This window comes from Nelusetta ayraudi, unplaced genomic scaffold (genome assembly GCF_046127955.1).
Source record: "Nelusetta ayraudi isolate G7.1 ecotype Tasmania unplaced genomic scaffold, CSIRO-AGI_Nayr_v1 ptg000017l, whole genome shotgun sequence".
Lineage (NCBI taxonomy): Eukaryota > Metazoa > Chordata > Actinopteri > Tetraodontiformes > Monacanthidae > Nelusetta > Nelusetta ayraudi.
In genome coordinates, this window is record NW_027466067.1 from 7,350,561 (window position 1) to 7,365,016 (window position 14,456).

The window sequence follows — 14,456 nt, forward strand, 5'->3', positions numbered from 1 at the left end:
CTCAAGCATGGCGCAAGATTTTAGACGCTTGCGTGTGCCTTCAAAAAGGGCTGTAGTTTTTTTTTTTTTTAAAGATCTACTTGACCTGAAAAAAATATATATAATAGACTAAGGTTTGTGCTGACGAGCCTCTGTATGGAGACGAGATGAGACTGTATAGACTGAACAGCGTTCAAAAGTAACTATATTCTCACTACCTCCCCCCCAAAAAACAAAAATAAACAGGCTGATTCTACATGCACAGACTTTTCCTAATCCGTGTGTGTGTGTGTGTGTTGCAGCGCTGGAGAGTGTGTGCGCGTGTGTGTGTGTGTGTGTGTGTGTGCGCCTTGGCAGTATTGAGGAGGAGGAAAAGCAGCGGGACCCCCTGCTGCGGATCCTCATGCATTATCAACCCACAGCTGCACAGCAGGCAGCAGCCACAAACCAGGGTGTCGAGTCTTGTATCACATCGGGACAGTTCGGCTTTAAAAAAAATAAAAAATAAAATAAAATAAAATAACTGAGAATCTTTTAAGGTGTTTTTCTTCTTCTTCAAATCCTTTTCTATGATGGCAAACTCCCAACACGCACTCACACTTGTCTGTGTATTGCTGTGGTGTTACAGACACCTCCCCCGCATAAGAAAAGTAGAAAACTTTTAATTTTTTTGTGCAGTCAAGCCCAAAACCCTTCATCTAACCTCAATTCATTCATTGCCTCTAAATTTAAGCCTCAGCCCTACAAATTATGCTGTGGTTGAAAGTGTCGTGTTCGTCCCAATGCACATTTACAAGAAACACACAAACACAAATGGAATAAAATAAAAGAGTTTTATACCATTTAATTAAAATTGATTGTCAGGATAACATGATGCGCTCAACTCAAGCGATGCAAATGATTTGTATATTTATATATTATGTATAAACGCACATTTGTATATCACAGGTATGTACATCTGCCAAATAGTGTGTATTGTGATGGAAGTCCCCGAACAACGTCAGAAGCTGAACTCCTGTCAACTCGCACCGCATCTCGGACACTGGCACCGTCTGCCCGGCTGAACAAATCACACAGTGTCTGATGTTCCGTTCCAACGACACCCTGCAGTATTATTGCTTTCAAACAGCTGCGTTTTTCAATCGAGTGGCTGGATTAGAGCTGGAATTTTGGACGTGCCAGGTAATTACCGATGAATCCCTGTGGTTGCGCAAAACAAAAAAGCTCCGGGGCGTCGCTTTGATCCGAGACAGCCGGAGATGTTTGACCTGAAATTTATTTATTTATTTATTTATTTGCTACGTTGAGACACGGAGCACCTTCGGGGCAGAGGAAACCGTCCTTGCCAGTCGAGTGCTGCCACCTTGTGGGCGAAAGGTGCAGGGGACTCTACCTGCATTGCTTTTGTGGACGTAATTCACAGCTACGTGTGAAGTTTAAAAAAAAAAAAAAAAAAAAAATCTCACCGGTGTAAAATGAAGTGAAGAATTGTGGACTAATCCCTGTGACAGAATGTTGAGAAATTAAAAAAAAAAAAAAATGTTTGTATGTTAAAGCCACCGAGTAAAAGATGCTTTTATCTCATCAGCCTCAAGGCACATTAAACACACCTCATTGAAAAAATAGTGTCACTGCTGCCAGTCTGGCGCCACCCCTCCAGCGGCCGCTCAGGTTCTGGCCACCTAACTGATGCGAAATACTTCAAAATAAACAGCTCGTTTCCTATGAAACAAATCTTTTCGACTTCACATTAAAAGACGAGCTTGGGGCGCTCGTCTGGTCGACCTGCGGCGACAATGGAGACGGAGAGACGCCCGCCAAGAAGCACTAAAACCGTCGTTTTGGTGGAAAAAAAATTTGGAAAAAAAAAAATACAGTCAGCGTTTTAGTCGGAGCCGTCCCGTCTTTACATTCAGAGATCCGGGCCGCTTCCGCCACTCACAGTGGCTCGCCGGCGGACCTCCCGGCCGGAGTCTCGTACTTGAAGACGACGCTGAAGAGCTTCCCGCCCAGCCGGTCGGCCAGCCACGAGTTCTTGATGACGGCCATCTTGAGGCTCTCGCAGCTCAGCATGGCGTAGTAGTTGGTGTGGATGGCTCGGCCCATCCCCTCGATGATCACCAGGTCGGCCTGGCGCTCCCGCACCACCATCGCCAGCACCTTGTCCAGGCGGCTTCAAGAAAAGAGTCAGAACAAACTGTAAAAGAACGCACAGACGTCCGCGTCTTCTAGGTTTAAACACACACGGCAACAAAAGATGAACTGGGTTTTATGAAACGCGTGTCTTTGGAATTTCTATTCATAGCCAGGATGTTATTAAATGAAAGCTTTTAGAGTCGAGTCTTGGAAGAAAGTACAAAACTTGGATTTGGACTTTTATTTTTATTTTATTATTTTTTTTTACTATTAGGGATCGTTTAGGAAGAGTGAGAAAAAAAAGAAAAAAAAACTTTTGTTGAGAATTTACCCAACTTCTGTTATACAGAATTACCTATTAAAGATACTTATAGAAATTTCTGTCTTAATATTTTTCAATTCCCTTCAAAGTAAAAGACTCCACATAAGTGTAAAAAAAACAAACTTATGTGGAGTCTCTTATGAATGACTCATACTGTTATGAGTCATTCAGCCATTAATCGTTAAATAACTGACCTCAGATCCAGACAAGGTGAACTGGAGCCGCTTTGGACCAGTGTTAACCGGTCGTCTCTTAGACCTGACCTACACACACACACACACACACACACACACACACACACACACACACACACACACACACACACACACACACACACACACACACACACACACACACACACACACACACACACACACACACACACACACACACACACAAAGTCAATGAAGGTTCTGGCTAGTCACAAAGTTGTTTTTAAACGGTGTGATTGGTCAAAAACAATCTTTTGGAGGAATCAATGTCTTCTTGTATTTTGCTCTCACTGAATCACATGATCCATGGCAGATATTCTCTCCGTCAGTATCTGCAGCTCCCCGTTTGTCACGTCATTTAATGCCGGCCCAGAGTTACTGGCCAACACCACCTTGAGGCAAAAGGACACAGGAGAGTTGTTTTCACTTTCCAAAAAAAAACCAAACCAAACCAAAACACACACACACACACACACACACACACACACACACACACACACACACACACACACACACACACACACACACACACACACACACACACACACACACACACACACACACCATTGCTGAAACTGTGTTGCTTACCTCTGTTCCCCTAGACAGGAGCTCTCTGACAAAAGGCATCACCCCTAGAATGATGTCTACTCCACTATTATCTACGAAAAACAAGGCACACTTGTGAGGAGGACCCTGCAAGAGAAAAGCAGGATGGATTTGTACTCGAGCACCGATCAGCGCCATCACACACACAGAAACAAGTGCTGGCTGCTGTGCTGAATCAACACGCAGGCCTGCGTGTCTGGTGGAAACACTAAGATTTTGCCATTTTGGCGCCTTAAGATAGCTTTAGCATCAGCTGACACCTGCGCCTCATCAAGGCGGTTGAAGAAAAAAATTAACACACAGGTCTCTATCAAATGTGAAATGCTGGTGTTGAATTTGCGCCTGGTTTTCACTGACCTTCATTCTGTTAAGCCACTGGTCGTAGGAGTCCACAAGCCACGGCCGCTCTGAGAGGGGGAACAAATACAATCTCTGATTCACGTTTAACTGCAAACAATGAGAAACTAATTCAAGAGTAAAACTCAAAGCACCTTCCAACTGTCGTTTCGCCTCCTCAAAGCCAAACTCTGGGTCAGACTCCAGGACGCTGTGAGAAACGAAAGATGAACGTGCGCTCTGATCCTGGTTCATTTATTAAGTCTTTGTTCTTCTTCTTAAAAGAAAAACTGTTTTTTTTTTGTTTTTTTTATCAAATATATTTATTGAGCATGGGCAACAGAAAAAAAATTACATACATGAAAGACACGTGCAAGATACAATCCTGTGCTTCCCTTTTTTCTTTCTTCAAATTTCCCACTCACCCTCCCTCCCACCCCCCAAAAAACAGTTTTTTTTAGTGACTAAAAATAATCTTGAGAGGAAACATGCGCCAAGGCTCTTGATTGAAGAATTCCAACGTGTGTTTGTGCAGTTGCGCGTTTTAAAACTCACGAGGTCAAAAGAGACAGATGACGACAGACAGTGGTAGTGGTGTAACAACAGTGAGTAGGAAGTGTGAGGTGGACTCACTCGGACACGGCTTTGGCTCCCCAGTCGAAGACGTTCCCGGCCAGGACGCCCCGGACCAGGGCGAACTGTCTCTCCTCCCATCTCAGGTTGTCCAAGGACTTGACCACCTTCTGGTAGTACTTGAGCGCCATGTCGTTCTCCCTCTGCTTGATCTGCAACACAGCGGAGGCACCACACGTCAAATCAAACCAAATCGTGATTAGATTTTTATTTGTGTCGACAAACACTGCATTTAAAGGTCAAGTGTGTAATATTCTGAGATTTTGAGAAGAAACGGCGACGTCAAGTGGTTACATTTTAGACTGCAGCGCTCGCCCGCTCATCCTCCCTCTCTTGAGCTTGCCAGTGAACTACACTACGGTGGCCTGCGCACACAAACTTGAATATCTCGTCCACCTTCTTCTTCTTCGGTGGTTTATGTGAGGACACAAGTGTTTACCATAAATACGAAACGTGCCGTCAGGCAGCTGGATTGTCCACACCAGGCTTCCTTAGGAATATGGTGGTGCAAGATGGCAGCTAACTAGGAGCAAGACCCTTACTATATGTATATTCTCATATATAAATAAGAACCACTCAGGCCAAATATTACACACTGGACCTTTAAGAGCCAAAGATGAGGAAGACAGAAGTTTCCCTCATCACGGCCCTGTGCAAGTGAAAGGAGTGGGTTGGGAGGGGAGACACCACAAAGCACATGTACAGTAGACCAAACTGGACAGGACAAGACAAGAAGAGGAGGACAGATTTCAGTCAGACCTTCGAGTAGGGGTCAGGAAAGTTGAACTCGTTTAAACAGTGTTCCCTCGTGTCTAACAGACTTCTGACAGTGAGGGATCCGTAAGCACTGGGTAAGAAGAGAAGCACTCTACATTAGCCGCAGAGGAACACACACACACACACACACACACACACACGCACACATTCAAAGTACTTACTAATATTAATGAAGCTTTTGTTACAGCAAAACATGACGTATTAAAAGCGAAACTAGCATGAGGAAATTGTCCGCGAGTACACAGTGACTAACGTCACAACATGGTTTATTTAACGCTAAGGAAGCAACAAAAACTTTCATCTTTCCTTCGACGGAGCACGTAGGCAACTGCGACGACCGGGTAGCTAGCGCGGACGCTGGTGAGGAGTTAAATTCAATTTACTTTCATCTACTGATGGCGGCCGAAAAGGAAGGCACTGCATGCAAAACAAACGTTAAATTAAAAAAAAAAAAAATGAAGAGTCCATACAAAGGCTGATGGCGGAGCGTCTGAAGCTTGTGCCTGTATTTCTGACGGAACTTCTCGGCTCGCTCGGCGGCTTCCAGCGCGTCGGGCTGGCTGGCCACCGCCCGCTTTACCACCTGCTCACAACGACAAACAGCAGCACTTTAACAGCGGCCACAATCATCGTCGTATTTTTTTTCTGCCGATGGAATAAAGACCTTGTTTGTTATTTAGATGAAACACAGAATGCTAACAAACTACTGTTCTCGAATCCTACCCCATCCAAGGCCTCCTCGAAGCAGTAGAGCCAGTACTCGCGGGCCATGGCGTCCTCAGTGAGTTCCACCGTGTCTGGGATGTAGGACGAGGGGTCCTGCAGCAGAGGCAGGTTGACCAGCTGCCTCTCCAGGCGGTCCATCTCCAACATGTCAAACTAGACACAGCACAGACACATGGAGATACAAGACAAAAAAAAGTTTTTTTTTCTCTATTAAGCCTTAAATAATAAAACCTTATCTAACAGATGCATTAAAACAATACCAACAGCGCATCGGGTGCTTTTGTTAGTGTTTCTTTACTGGTTAAAACGACAATCTAAAGTTAAGAGAATATTAAATCCTGCTCGTCAGCGGGCGCCAGCAGACTCATTCAGTTCCAGTCAAATGGTAAAGAATAAAAATACCTTGTACATGTTGATATTTTACTTGTTAGTTGCCATAGAACACAGGCTGAGCTTGCATTTGCACTGAAAACAAGTGAGTAAAGCAGAGAAGAAAAGCACTCCAGTGTGTTGAGGACACTCCACAGCGGCTAACACTAGCGGAGGGTAACAGCCCTTGGTGCTCCACACAGGCCACTGAACGAGGCAGCAGGAACCGTCTATCAGCAGTTCTATCTTCACAGCACACAATCTGGCCACACCACTCATTAGGGTAGAAAAGGGGTTTCCCTGGTCCCACTGGCAGGGGAGGAAAGCAAACATCTGATCTAAGTAACACAAGCGGAGACAAGGCGCCTCACGAGGGACCAGACGGAGGTACTTACAGGAAACTGAAGGAGAGAGTTAGGTAGACAGTGTGATGTGGAGGGGAGGAGATTGAAAAGAAAAAAAATGATAATTGCATATTAATAGATGCCTGAAGATTGATAAGATGACGGCAGTGCTGCGGGGACGGTGCGTCAAAAGGAAACAGGGCAGTGAAATGTGGACGTGGAGGACGAGACTGAGGCGTCCGTGTGACAGCTCTGCAGACTCACCGTCCCGCTGCGTGCACGCTGCATCGGGTTCATGTCGGGAGAGACGCTCATCAGGCCGGAGCTTCCTGCGTAGTTCTCACCCCAGCTGTACTGGTTGGGATCTGAAGGAGGGACCAGAAGGCAAATATGCACATGTGAGATTGAATTTTTTTTTTTTTTTCTGGTATAGAAGTTGTTTTGCATTTAATGTTTTGCAGGCGAATGACTTTTTTTTTGTTGGTCAAACCAGTACGTTCGACTGTCAATTATATCAGCATAGTATTCATGAAGGGGAGTGTTCACGTTTCTCGTGGGTTCCCCCCTTTATGTTTACCTCTCGTCCAAGTTTCAATAAAGTTCAGGATATGGCAAAAACAAAATCAAACAAAAAATCGGCAAGTCAACAAGCCAGATGGCGAATATAATAACAATTGGTTCATTCACAGACGTCAGACTGCGACTTTGCTGCTATCATTGTTTGTTGATAAGTCATTTGGCTGGTGGGAAGCTGGCAGCTGCCAGAAACTAGATAAAAAAATATCCTCTGCTCCTTTAAGAAATGACTCCAAAGCCATCTATTTTTATTTCAGACTGCTCCTGCTCGCTACATTTTCTTTTTTTTCTTTTTTTAATGAAGAGATGAGCTTATTACAGTCTGGTTAGGATAGGACACTTTTGTGCTGTCTCACAAAAAAAGAGAAAAGAAAAAAAGAAATCCTTACTGTCCTCTGCTCCTTTCAGAAATGCTCCGATGGCTCCCAGGTAGCCTTCATGCCTCAGGAACAAGGCCTGAACTTCACCCTGCACATTCCAAACAAAGCGTGGAGCCTTAACACCCGAGTCGGTCAAAGTCAAATGCGTGGTGGGTGTGTTTCGTGGCCTCGCCTTGGTGAAGAAGTTGATGCTGTAGGTGATGGTGTGCATGGTGACCGGGTGCCCTCTGATGAAGAAGCCCCCGAAGTAAACTCTGGACAGGTTGTGGAGCTTGGCGTAGAGGCAGGCCAGCTGCCCGATGTCGTTGCTGATCATGTGGAGTAAACTCTTGGCCATGTCTTCTTTGGAGAACTCTGGTGTCCAGAGCAGAGTCAGGATGAAGGAGGAGCAGCCACAACCACCACGGAGCCACAGCAACTTAGAGCTACACTACCAGTCAAAAGTGGACAACTTCTCTCTCTTTTTTAAGGTGCTTTGCCTTTTTTAAGTAAACGGCATGAAACCTGAAATACTCAATAAGCGCTATAATCAGCAGTACCAACACTTATTTGCGATGTCAACAAATTCCTTCAAAACTTCTAAACACCGAGAGATAAAAATGTTGTTTCAGAACTTGGTAAGAGGTCATCGGTTGATTATAAAGCATAACAAACACTATGATGACCCTGAAAAAGACATCATGTGACGCAACAGAGTTTTACTATTTACTTAAAGGCAACGCCCAACAATTTGAGTTAATGATAAGCTTTTGATTATCGATAAGAAAGCATTTAAACTACATTTAAACTTCCCTATTAATCAGGACAAAGTTGCACCTTTTTATTCTGGAAGTTGAAATAATATTCACCAAAAGAAAAAGGTTTAGGGTTAGGGTCTTCAGCAGAGCTCGAGCGTGTCAGATATGTTAATAAACTAAGAATAAACTACATTTCATCACTGCTGATGCAATCTAGAACCTATGACACTGTGCTGCTGCCACTTTCACAGACACAGCAGCAAGACACTTTGCACAAAAACGTAACGTATGTGGCTGTGTTGGCGTCACCTTTATCAGCAGTGGCAGACTTTCCAAAACTGCTCGCAATCAGATCTCCAGTCAGGCCCAGAGATCCATACGATCCTCCGTAGATGTCTTTGACCAGCATGTCCACACTCGTGTGCTGCCCCTTAGAGGCCAACTGGAGCAACTCATCGAATCTCTGCGCCAAAAGAAAACAGTCGGATTTGACTGAGGCCGGACCGGCAGAAATCTTCTACGCCCCTCAACACTGAATTTACCTGAGTTTTGGTGAGCAAAGCTCCAAGACCCCAGAAGGTTCCGCCACCTATCGAGCTTCCACCTATTCGCTCAAATTTGTCCTCAGCTTCAACCTGGAGAAAAGAGAGAGCAGAGCAGACCAAACCAAACCAGTTTTACTGAGATCATTCCATGAATCAAACAACCTCACAACATGTATTGATGGATTTTTAAGGAAGCGTCTAACATAATCCGTCACTTCAAGATCCAAGAGATTAATAGAGGAGATTTATTTCTGGGCTGGCACTGACATTAGTTGGTGTTAAAAATAGACCTTTTTGACAGAACATTGGCATAAACGATGTATCCCTTTATTTATCCTTGGTCTGAAAACTGATATTTGGAACCATTAAAATCCATCTAATAATAAAACTGCAGCTCAGCACTTCTCTACTTTTTTTTTTTTTTAAATGCTGTGAAATGCTTTTCTACAGATTGTGGGCCAGTGACATCTTATATTTCTCTCCATATTGTCTCTCCATTGAGCTGTCTAAGAGCGCCCCCTGCAGGTTTGGAGCACTTCCGTTGTAGTGACTGGTTTATGCAGCTTTTTGTTTTTCACTTGCATGCGTTTTCTTAATTTGCATCTGTTGTGTTTTGCATCGCTTCTCTGTTTGCGGCACATTTAATAATTAAGAATGTGTTGTTGTTTTTTTAATGTCTTGCAGCGCATTTGTTTCGTTTCCTATTTTTGTACCTTGTTTAGACTTGTGTTTGCGTTTCTGCATCGCTTCCATACCTGCGGCTGTTTTCGCCAAGTACGGCGCATTAGGCAGTTGTATTATGTTTGGCCCTTGTCAGCCACTGTAGAAATGTGATTGAAAGACACTGAGCGGGGCGTGGCAGTTACCTTGACTATCGACACGCCGGAGCCGATATTGACGAGCAAGTAGGGGAAAATGTCCGGCTGGGTCGTCTGGAAGCGGAACTCAGAGTCGGCGTGCTTGGCGTAAACAAAAGCCTCGTGTGGGATGTTCCTCAGCACGAAGTTACAGCCTTTGATCAGGCAGGTCATCTCGTCCTCTTTGTCCACACTGCAGAAAGGAACAATGAATCAGTTTGTTTCTACCTGCTAACTGGTGCAGAGAGCTCCACTGGCAAATCGTCCAACACAAAAATAAAAAACAATCCGGATGATTTGCAATCCGAATGAATGCGCTTGTGTGATGGCAAGACATAATGACGGCAGTAGGATGAATTGGTTGGCTGAGCAACTGAGCCACGGGAACCTGGTGTAAAATGTTTGGCTCCATGGTCTGCACTGTGTCAACAACATACAACAAGAAGTGTTGGTTTTACGGTTGGAACAGCTTGTACACATGACAAGCTGGACCAACATGTGACACGTCGACTTTAACATGGTGCTAAATTAGCCAGAAGCACAGAATTAAAATAAAAATTGTAAGGAGGTTAAAAAAAAACAAAAAACACAGTTATTCTTCATAGGCAAGTGAAAACAATCAAAGCCGGTTTGTGGTTTTGAGAGAGGCGGTAGTGACCCAGTTAGAAAATGTCAGCACAATCAGTAATTAGTCATCCAGGGAAAAAAAAAAAACAGACTAGTTCCTCCCTTCCCGGTGACACCTGGAGTGTCTCCACGTCAGCGAATCACAGACAGGCACTCACTTGAGTCCGAGTTTGCGTTCGATAAGCTCCTTGAACTTGTGCGCCCCGCCGCCTGTGGCCTTGATGACTTTGGTCTCTGTGTTGACCAGGTGGTCTTTGATGAAGTCCAAGCACGTCTCAATGTAAGCATTCTCAAACTTGATGAAGTGCAGCCGAGCGGTGACCTCCTCCTGCACCGATATCTCGTACAGTTTGTCGCCAGCTGCTTCCTGAGACATCGAGCAGACGGAAACACACACACACACACGCCCACACACACACACACACACACACACACACACACACTCACACCCTTCAATCCACCGACATCAAGACTGTTTGTCTGCAAAAGGGTTGCAGCTGAGAGCAGACAGGGTTGCAATGAAACCTTTACCACCCTTTCCTTTGTTTGCTCGAGTGTCATAGAATTGAATAGAAACTTTATTGTCAAAGGTTGACAACGAAATTAAGTGCCAACCATCGGTGCAGAACTAATAGACACTAAAAATAAATGACAAAACAGAGTAATAAAAGCAACAATAAAACAATCACCCATACGCAAACACACTCCATCACCCCATTGTATATCGCACATTAACATTATTGCACAGATTGTAATTGTGTTGCAGAAAGAGAGCACTGGACAGTGTCACATTTCAATATTGCACAGGTGAATTGTTCAGTGGAAGTTGGCACAACACAAAACAATAAGCTCTTTGTGATGTCACAAAGTGCACTGTGACCTCTTTCAGGCTAGCGTTAACACTGCCAGATTGATGTTGGCTGCTTCCTCGAAGGCATCCTTGTGTTTACCCCCTCCCCCCCTTACAAACGCTCCATTAATGCATTATTGTTTATAGCAAAATTGACTGGCGTTCGTGTCGCCCTTCACTGGAATCGGGGGTTGCAAATGAAAAACAGCAAATGTGTACATTATTGGACTTTCCCAGGCTGTAACCTTCCTTTACCAAGTGGATTACCTTGGTGGCGTGGTCGAAAGATCGTACTTTGGCCACTTTGTGCTGCACAGTCGAATAGTAGGCGAGCTTTGTGAGAGATCCGCCTGTTGACGCAAACACACACATCAATAACCCCCAACACATCGGGTGCGGAAAACATACACACAGCACGGAACTATGCGAAAGCTAGGTTGAGGCACCGGGTCTTAACTAATGGTAAAACAGTCGTTAAGAGGACGAAAACACCCTGACGCACTGTTGCTAGCAGCTAACAGACGCTGGCGTTACTTGTCAAAGTTCGCCAGGTTGGTTTGGTTGTGTGACACACCTTCGGCCCGAGGCGCAGAGCGACACTCCGGGGGAAGGAACAAGAGAATCCGACCCGGGCTCGCAGCCGTCTGCAGCGTGTTTAGCCACACATGTTGAACTCTTTAACCGTTTGCGCCGCTCTTGTTTACTTTGGCATCAAGTCATGTGTTGTCATAGTAAAGCGCTGCGGCATAGCTCCTATGTCTCTGTGTGAGTGTGTGTCAACAAAAATTAGCCGCCGCGGCGGCGGAGCTACAGTATAAAGTTCCGTGTCGCCGGGTACCTATGTCTATGGCGAACCGCTTGGCGTTCTCCAGGTTCCGGAATATCTCGTCGGGCGGCAGCGTGATGCTTTTATCCATGGCGTGACCGCTCGCGCTCCTGTCGAGACCGACACATTCCGCCATGGTCAACCAAGATTTTGACGCTGTGCTGCGTGTGCGTGCGCGTGCGACGTGCGCACGTGCCCCTGCTGGCGGCCAATCAGGAGCCGCGTTACAGAGCGAGCGTCTTCCCGTAAACAAGTCGATGAAAACGAGGCCCCGATTGGTTTTCCAGCACGTTTTGCCCAAACTGGCGTTTATCAGTCATTTTTTTACTCCCCAAAACTAAGCGAAATGTATGAATATTATGCTATTGACGTGGGGTGCGTCTCGTGTGTAGATTAGCAAAAAGGGTATGTGATATTCGGAGGTTTATTAAGGTTGCCATATTTCCCGAGGCACGTCATTGAGCTCAGAAGCACCTGTGGTTGTGCAAAAAGAAAAAGAAAAAAAAAGGTCCTCATAGTTAGAGCACCATATATAAAGCAATGTGAATTTATAAGAAAGTATGGGATTTTAGAATAGGAAACCTCCAAACCCCATCCAGTAGACGTAGTGGGGAGTTGCAGAGTTTTTATGTCGCAACCTACTTACACCGTATTCGAATTAGGATACATAGGAAGAATGTCAACAGTGACAAGAGACGACTCAGTAGTAAGTTGATTTTTGTTGTTGTTTAATTAAAACAAATAGTGTGACATTATTGTCATCACAGTGATGATGCATCACATTGAAAACTTGGAGTCCAAGACAAAGTACTCAGTTTGAGTAGAGTGAACAAAATCAGCGTCTTTACAAAAGACATTAAACTGTAAGTGAAACATATACAAACGCAACAAACTGTCTTACTGTAAGACAAACAAACAACCTTTTGACACAAAGGATGTCAGTGATGACAAGGAAGAAGGGACCCAATGTGGGTCAATAACTGTTAACACAGTAACAAGTTAGTCAAAGCTATCAAAAAGCAAAACATGCTATCATAATATAGCTCTAAGTGTCCCCTTGGAGACATCACATTTATACAAGCAAAAAGAAGATAATTCATATCTGAATTGTTGAAAAGAAATAGTAGATTGGATATTATTCACAGAAAACATCCTGTACTCTCTACTTCATCAAAACATGTTTCATTTCCATTGAAAACAGCAAAGCAAATTAAGAAGAGAAATCAATGCTATGTGATCTTTCAACAAATTACCAGCTGCCAAACACTCCCAATACATTTCAGAGCGAATGTCTGGTGAAAACCTTCAACCAATATGGTCGTTTTCGTTGGAGATTTACTCTTGTGTCTACCACGGCCTCCAGGGGGCGCTGCTGACTGCCACACTCTTGTCTGTGATGCCGCTGCTCTGGACTGTGGGGCTCAGTGGAGAGAAGTCAGCCTGTGTCAGGTTGCGATCAGAGGAAGACTGCAGCTTGCTGAAGCTCTTCATCACACTTCTGTGCTGCTGTATCTTCACTTGCTCCCGGGACAGGAAGTGCTCCACCTCCTGGACGCACCTGGAGTAGCCCCGACTGGCAGCCGCTGAATCAACAGCCTGACGCTGCTGCTGCAGTCGTCTCAGGACGCAAACTGCCATCTCCAGGATGTCTGCTTTCTCCAGCTTGGAGTCTGGCTGCTGCTGGAGGAACTCTGGACCCAGGAGAGACTTGAGCTGCTCGATGCTGCTGTTGATTCGCTCTCTGCGCAGCTTCTCCACCAGAGGCTTTCTGAGCTGCAGGAAGAAGAACAAAGTCATCAGTCACTGATTCAGGAGTTCAGCAGGAACACACACAAGCTGTCATCAGGCACATTAAAAGAAAAAGTCACAATGATTCTTGAATTTACCTTGTGGCTCAGATTGAGGTGCTCCTGAGAGTTGGTCATGGCTGCAGTGATTGTAGGAGCCATGGCTGGATGTGTGTGCTGTAGAGTCTCTGTCTGGAGAGAGAATGTGATCTCTGCTGGCTGCATCCCTCCTATTTATAGTCCCACATCTCCATATGAATGTGTGGGTCTTGGTGTGGCTGGACTTTCTCACACTCTCAGCCAATCAGGGAGCTGCCCCTCAGACAATGAGGGATGCCACATGCTTAATGCACTTATTGCCTGGGGGACAATGGTTGGGTCTCGGGGGAACAGGTGGAGGACTGGGGGGGTGATGGAGGGAGACTCTCAGAGCTGTGTGTGGATCTGGGAAAGTGGTGACCCTGGAGAGAGAGCAGATCTGCTGCCTGATGCTGGGATCAATGACTCTGACTGAGCACACGCTCATCACGCCGTCACACACGTGTGTGATTTTCCTAAACAGCAAAAATCCTCCTCATCCCCCAGAGATTAAGGCTCGATTCTAATAGTGAAAAATACAGAGGGAGATTGTGTGCCCAATGTTATTTATGTCAATCACATTGTGTCCAAATGGGTTGGCACATGAATGTATATGATCTTATATTGAATTCAGTTGAGTTGATTCTATATACAGACTGAAACCAGTTGTATTACTGTATTTGCATGCAGGATTTGTTCCTTCACTGATTCATTGTAGAGCAGAAGTTTGGCTCTGCATGCAACTGATTTAGA

General features: G+C 45.0%; 2 protein-coding genes across 4 annotated transcripts; both read right to left on the reverse strand.

The window, feature by feature from the left end:
- Positions 1-799: 799 nt before the first annotated feature.
- On the reverse strand, positions 800-12,006 carry pank4 (pantothenate kinase 4 (inactive)). 3 transcript variants are annotated; one of them, XM_076025110.1, is made up of 19 exons: positions 11,851-12,006; positions 11,280-11,362; positions 10,321-10,529; positions 9,545-9,728; positions 8,676-8,768; positions 8,443-8,596; positions 7,569-7,750; positions 7,406-7,484; positions 6,705-6,805; positions 5,725-5,880; positions 5,472-5,584; positions 4,984-5,071; positions 4,225-4,376; positions 3,747-3,802; positions 3,613-3,662; positions 3,238-3,342; positions 2,941-3,041; positions 2,632-2,700; positions 800-2,152 (listed from the first exon to the last, which is right to left on the reverse strand). In XM_076025110.1, exons 1-19 carry the CDS (start codon positions 11,972-11,974, stop codon positions 1,918-1,920), a joined length of 2,334 nt encoding a protein of 777 aa, XP_075881225.1. In that variant the 5' UTR covers positions 11,975-12,006; the 3' UTR covers positions 800-1,917. The 3 variants fall into 3 exon arrangements, 2 of the variants coding, with proteins under 2 accessions (XP_075881225.1, XP_075881224.1); XM_076025109.1 differs by having other exon boundaries at positions 7,406-7,750; XR_012926543.1 differs by lacking the exons at positions 800-2,152; positions 2,632-2,700 and having other exon boundaries at positions 3,238-3,308.
- A 1,179-nt stretch (positions 12,007-13,185) lies between these two features.
- LOC142887450 (transcription factor HES-5-like) lies at positions 13,186-13,850 on the reverse strand. The gene is made up of 2 exons (XM_076025112.1): positions 13,725-13,850; positions 13,186-13,611 (listed from the first exon to the last, which is right to left on the reverse strand). Exons 1-2 carry the CDS (start codon positions 13,848-13,850, stop codon positions 13,186-13,188), a joined length of 552 nt encoding a protein of 183 aa, XP_075881227.1.
- Positions 13,851-14,456: the final 606 nt, after the last annotated feature.

What these genes read in the sequence shown, in the direction of transcription:
- LOC142887450 (XM_076025112.1), bottom strand. Translation starts at nt 13,850, where the DNA reads ATGCAGCCAGCAGAGATCACATTCTCTCTCCAGACAGAGACTCTACAG. An exon ending in ACCTCAATCTGAGCCACAAG is followed by an intron (nt 13,612 to 13,724) that starts GTAAATTCAAGA and finishes TTCTTCCTGCAG; the next exon opens with CTCAGAAAGCCTCTGGTGGA.
- pank4 (XM_076025109.1), bottom strand. Translation starts at nt 11,974, where the DNA reads ATGGCGGAATGTGTCGGTCTCGACAGGAGCGCGAGCGGTCACGCCATG. An exon ending in GAACGCAAACTCGGACTCAA is followed by an intron (nt 9,729 to 10,320) that starts GTGAGTGCCTGT and finishes TCCTTTCTGCAG; the next exon opens with TGTGGACAAAGAGGACGAGA. An exon ending in ACGCTCCGCCATCAGCCTTT is followed by an intron (nt 5,072 to 5,471) that starts GTATGGACTCTT and finishes CTTCTTACCCAG; the next exon opens with TGCTTACGGATCCCTCACTG.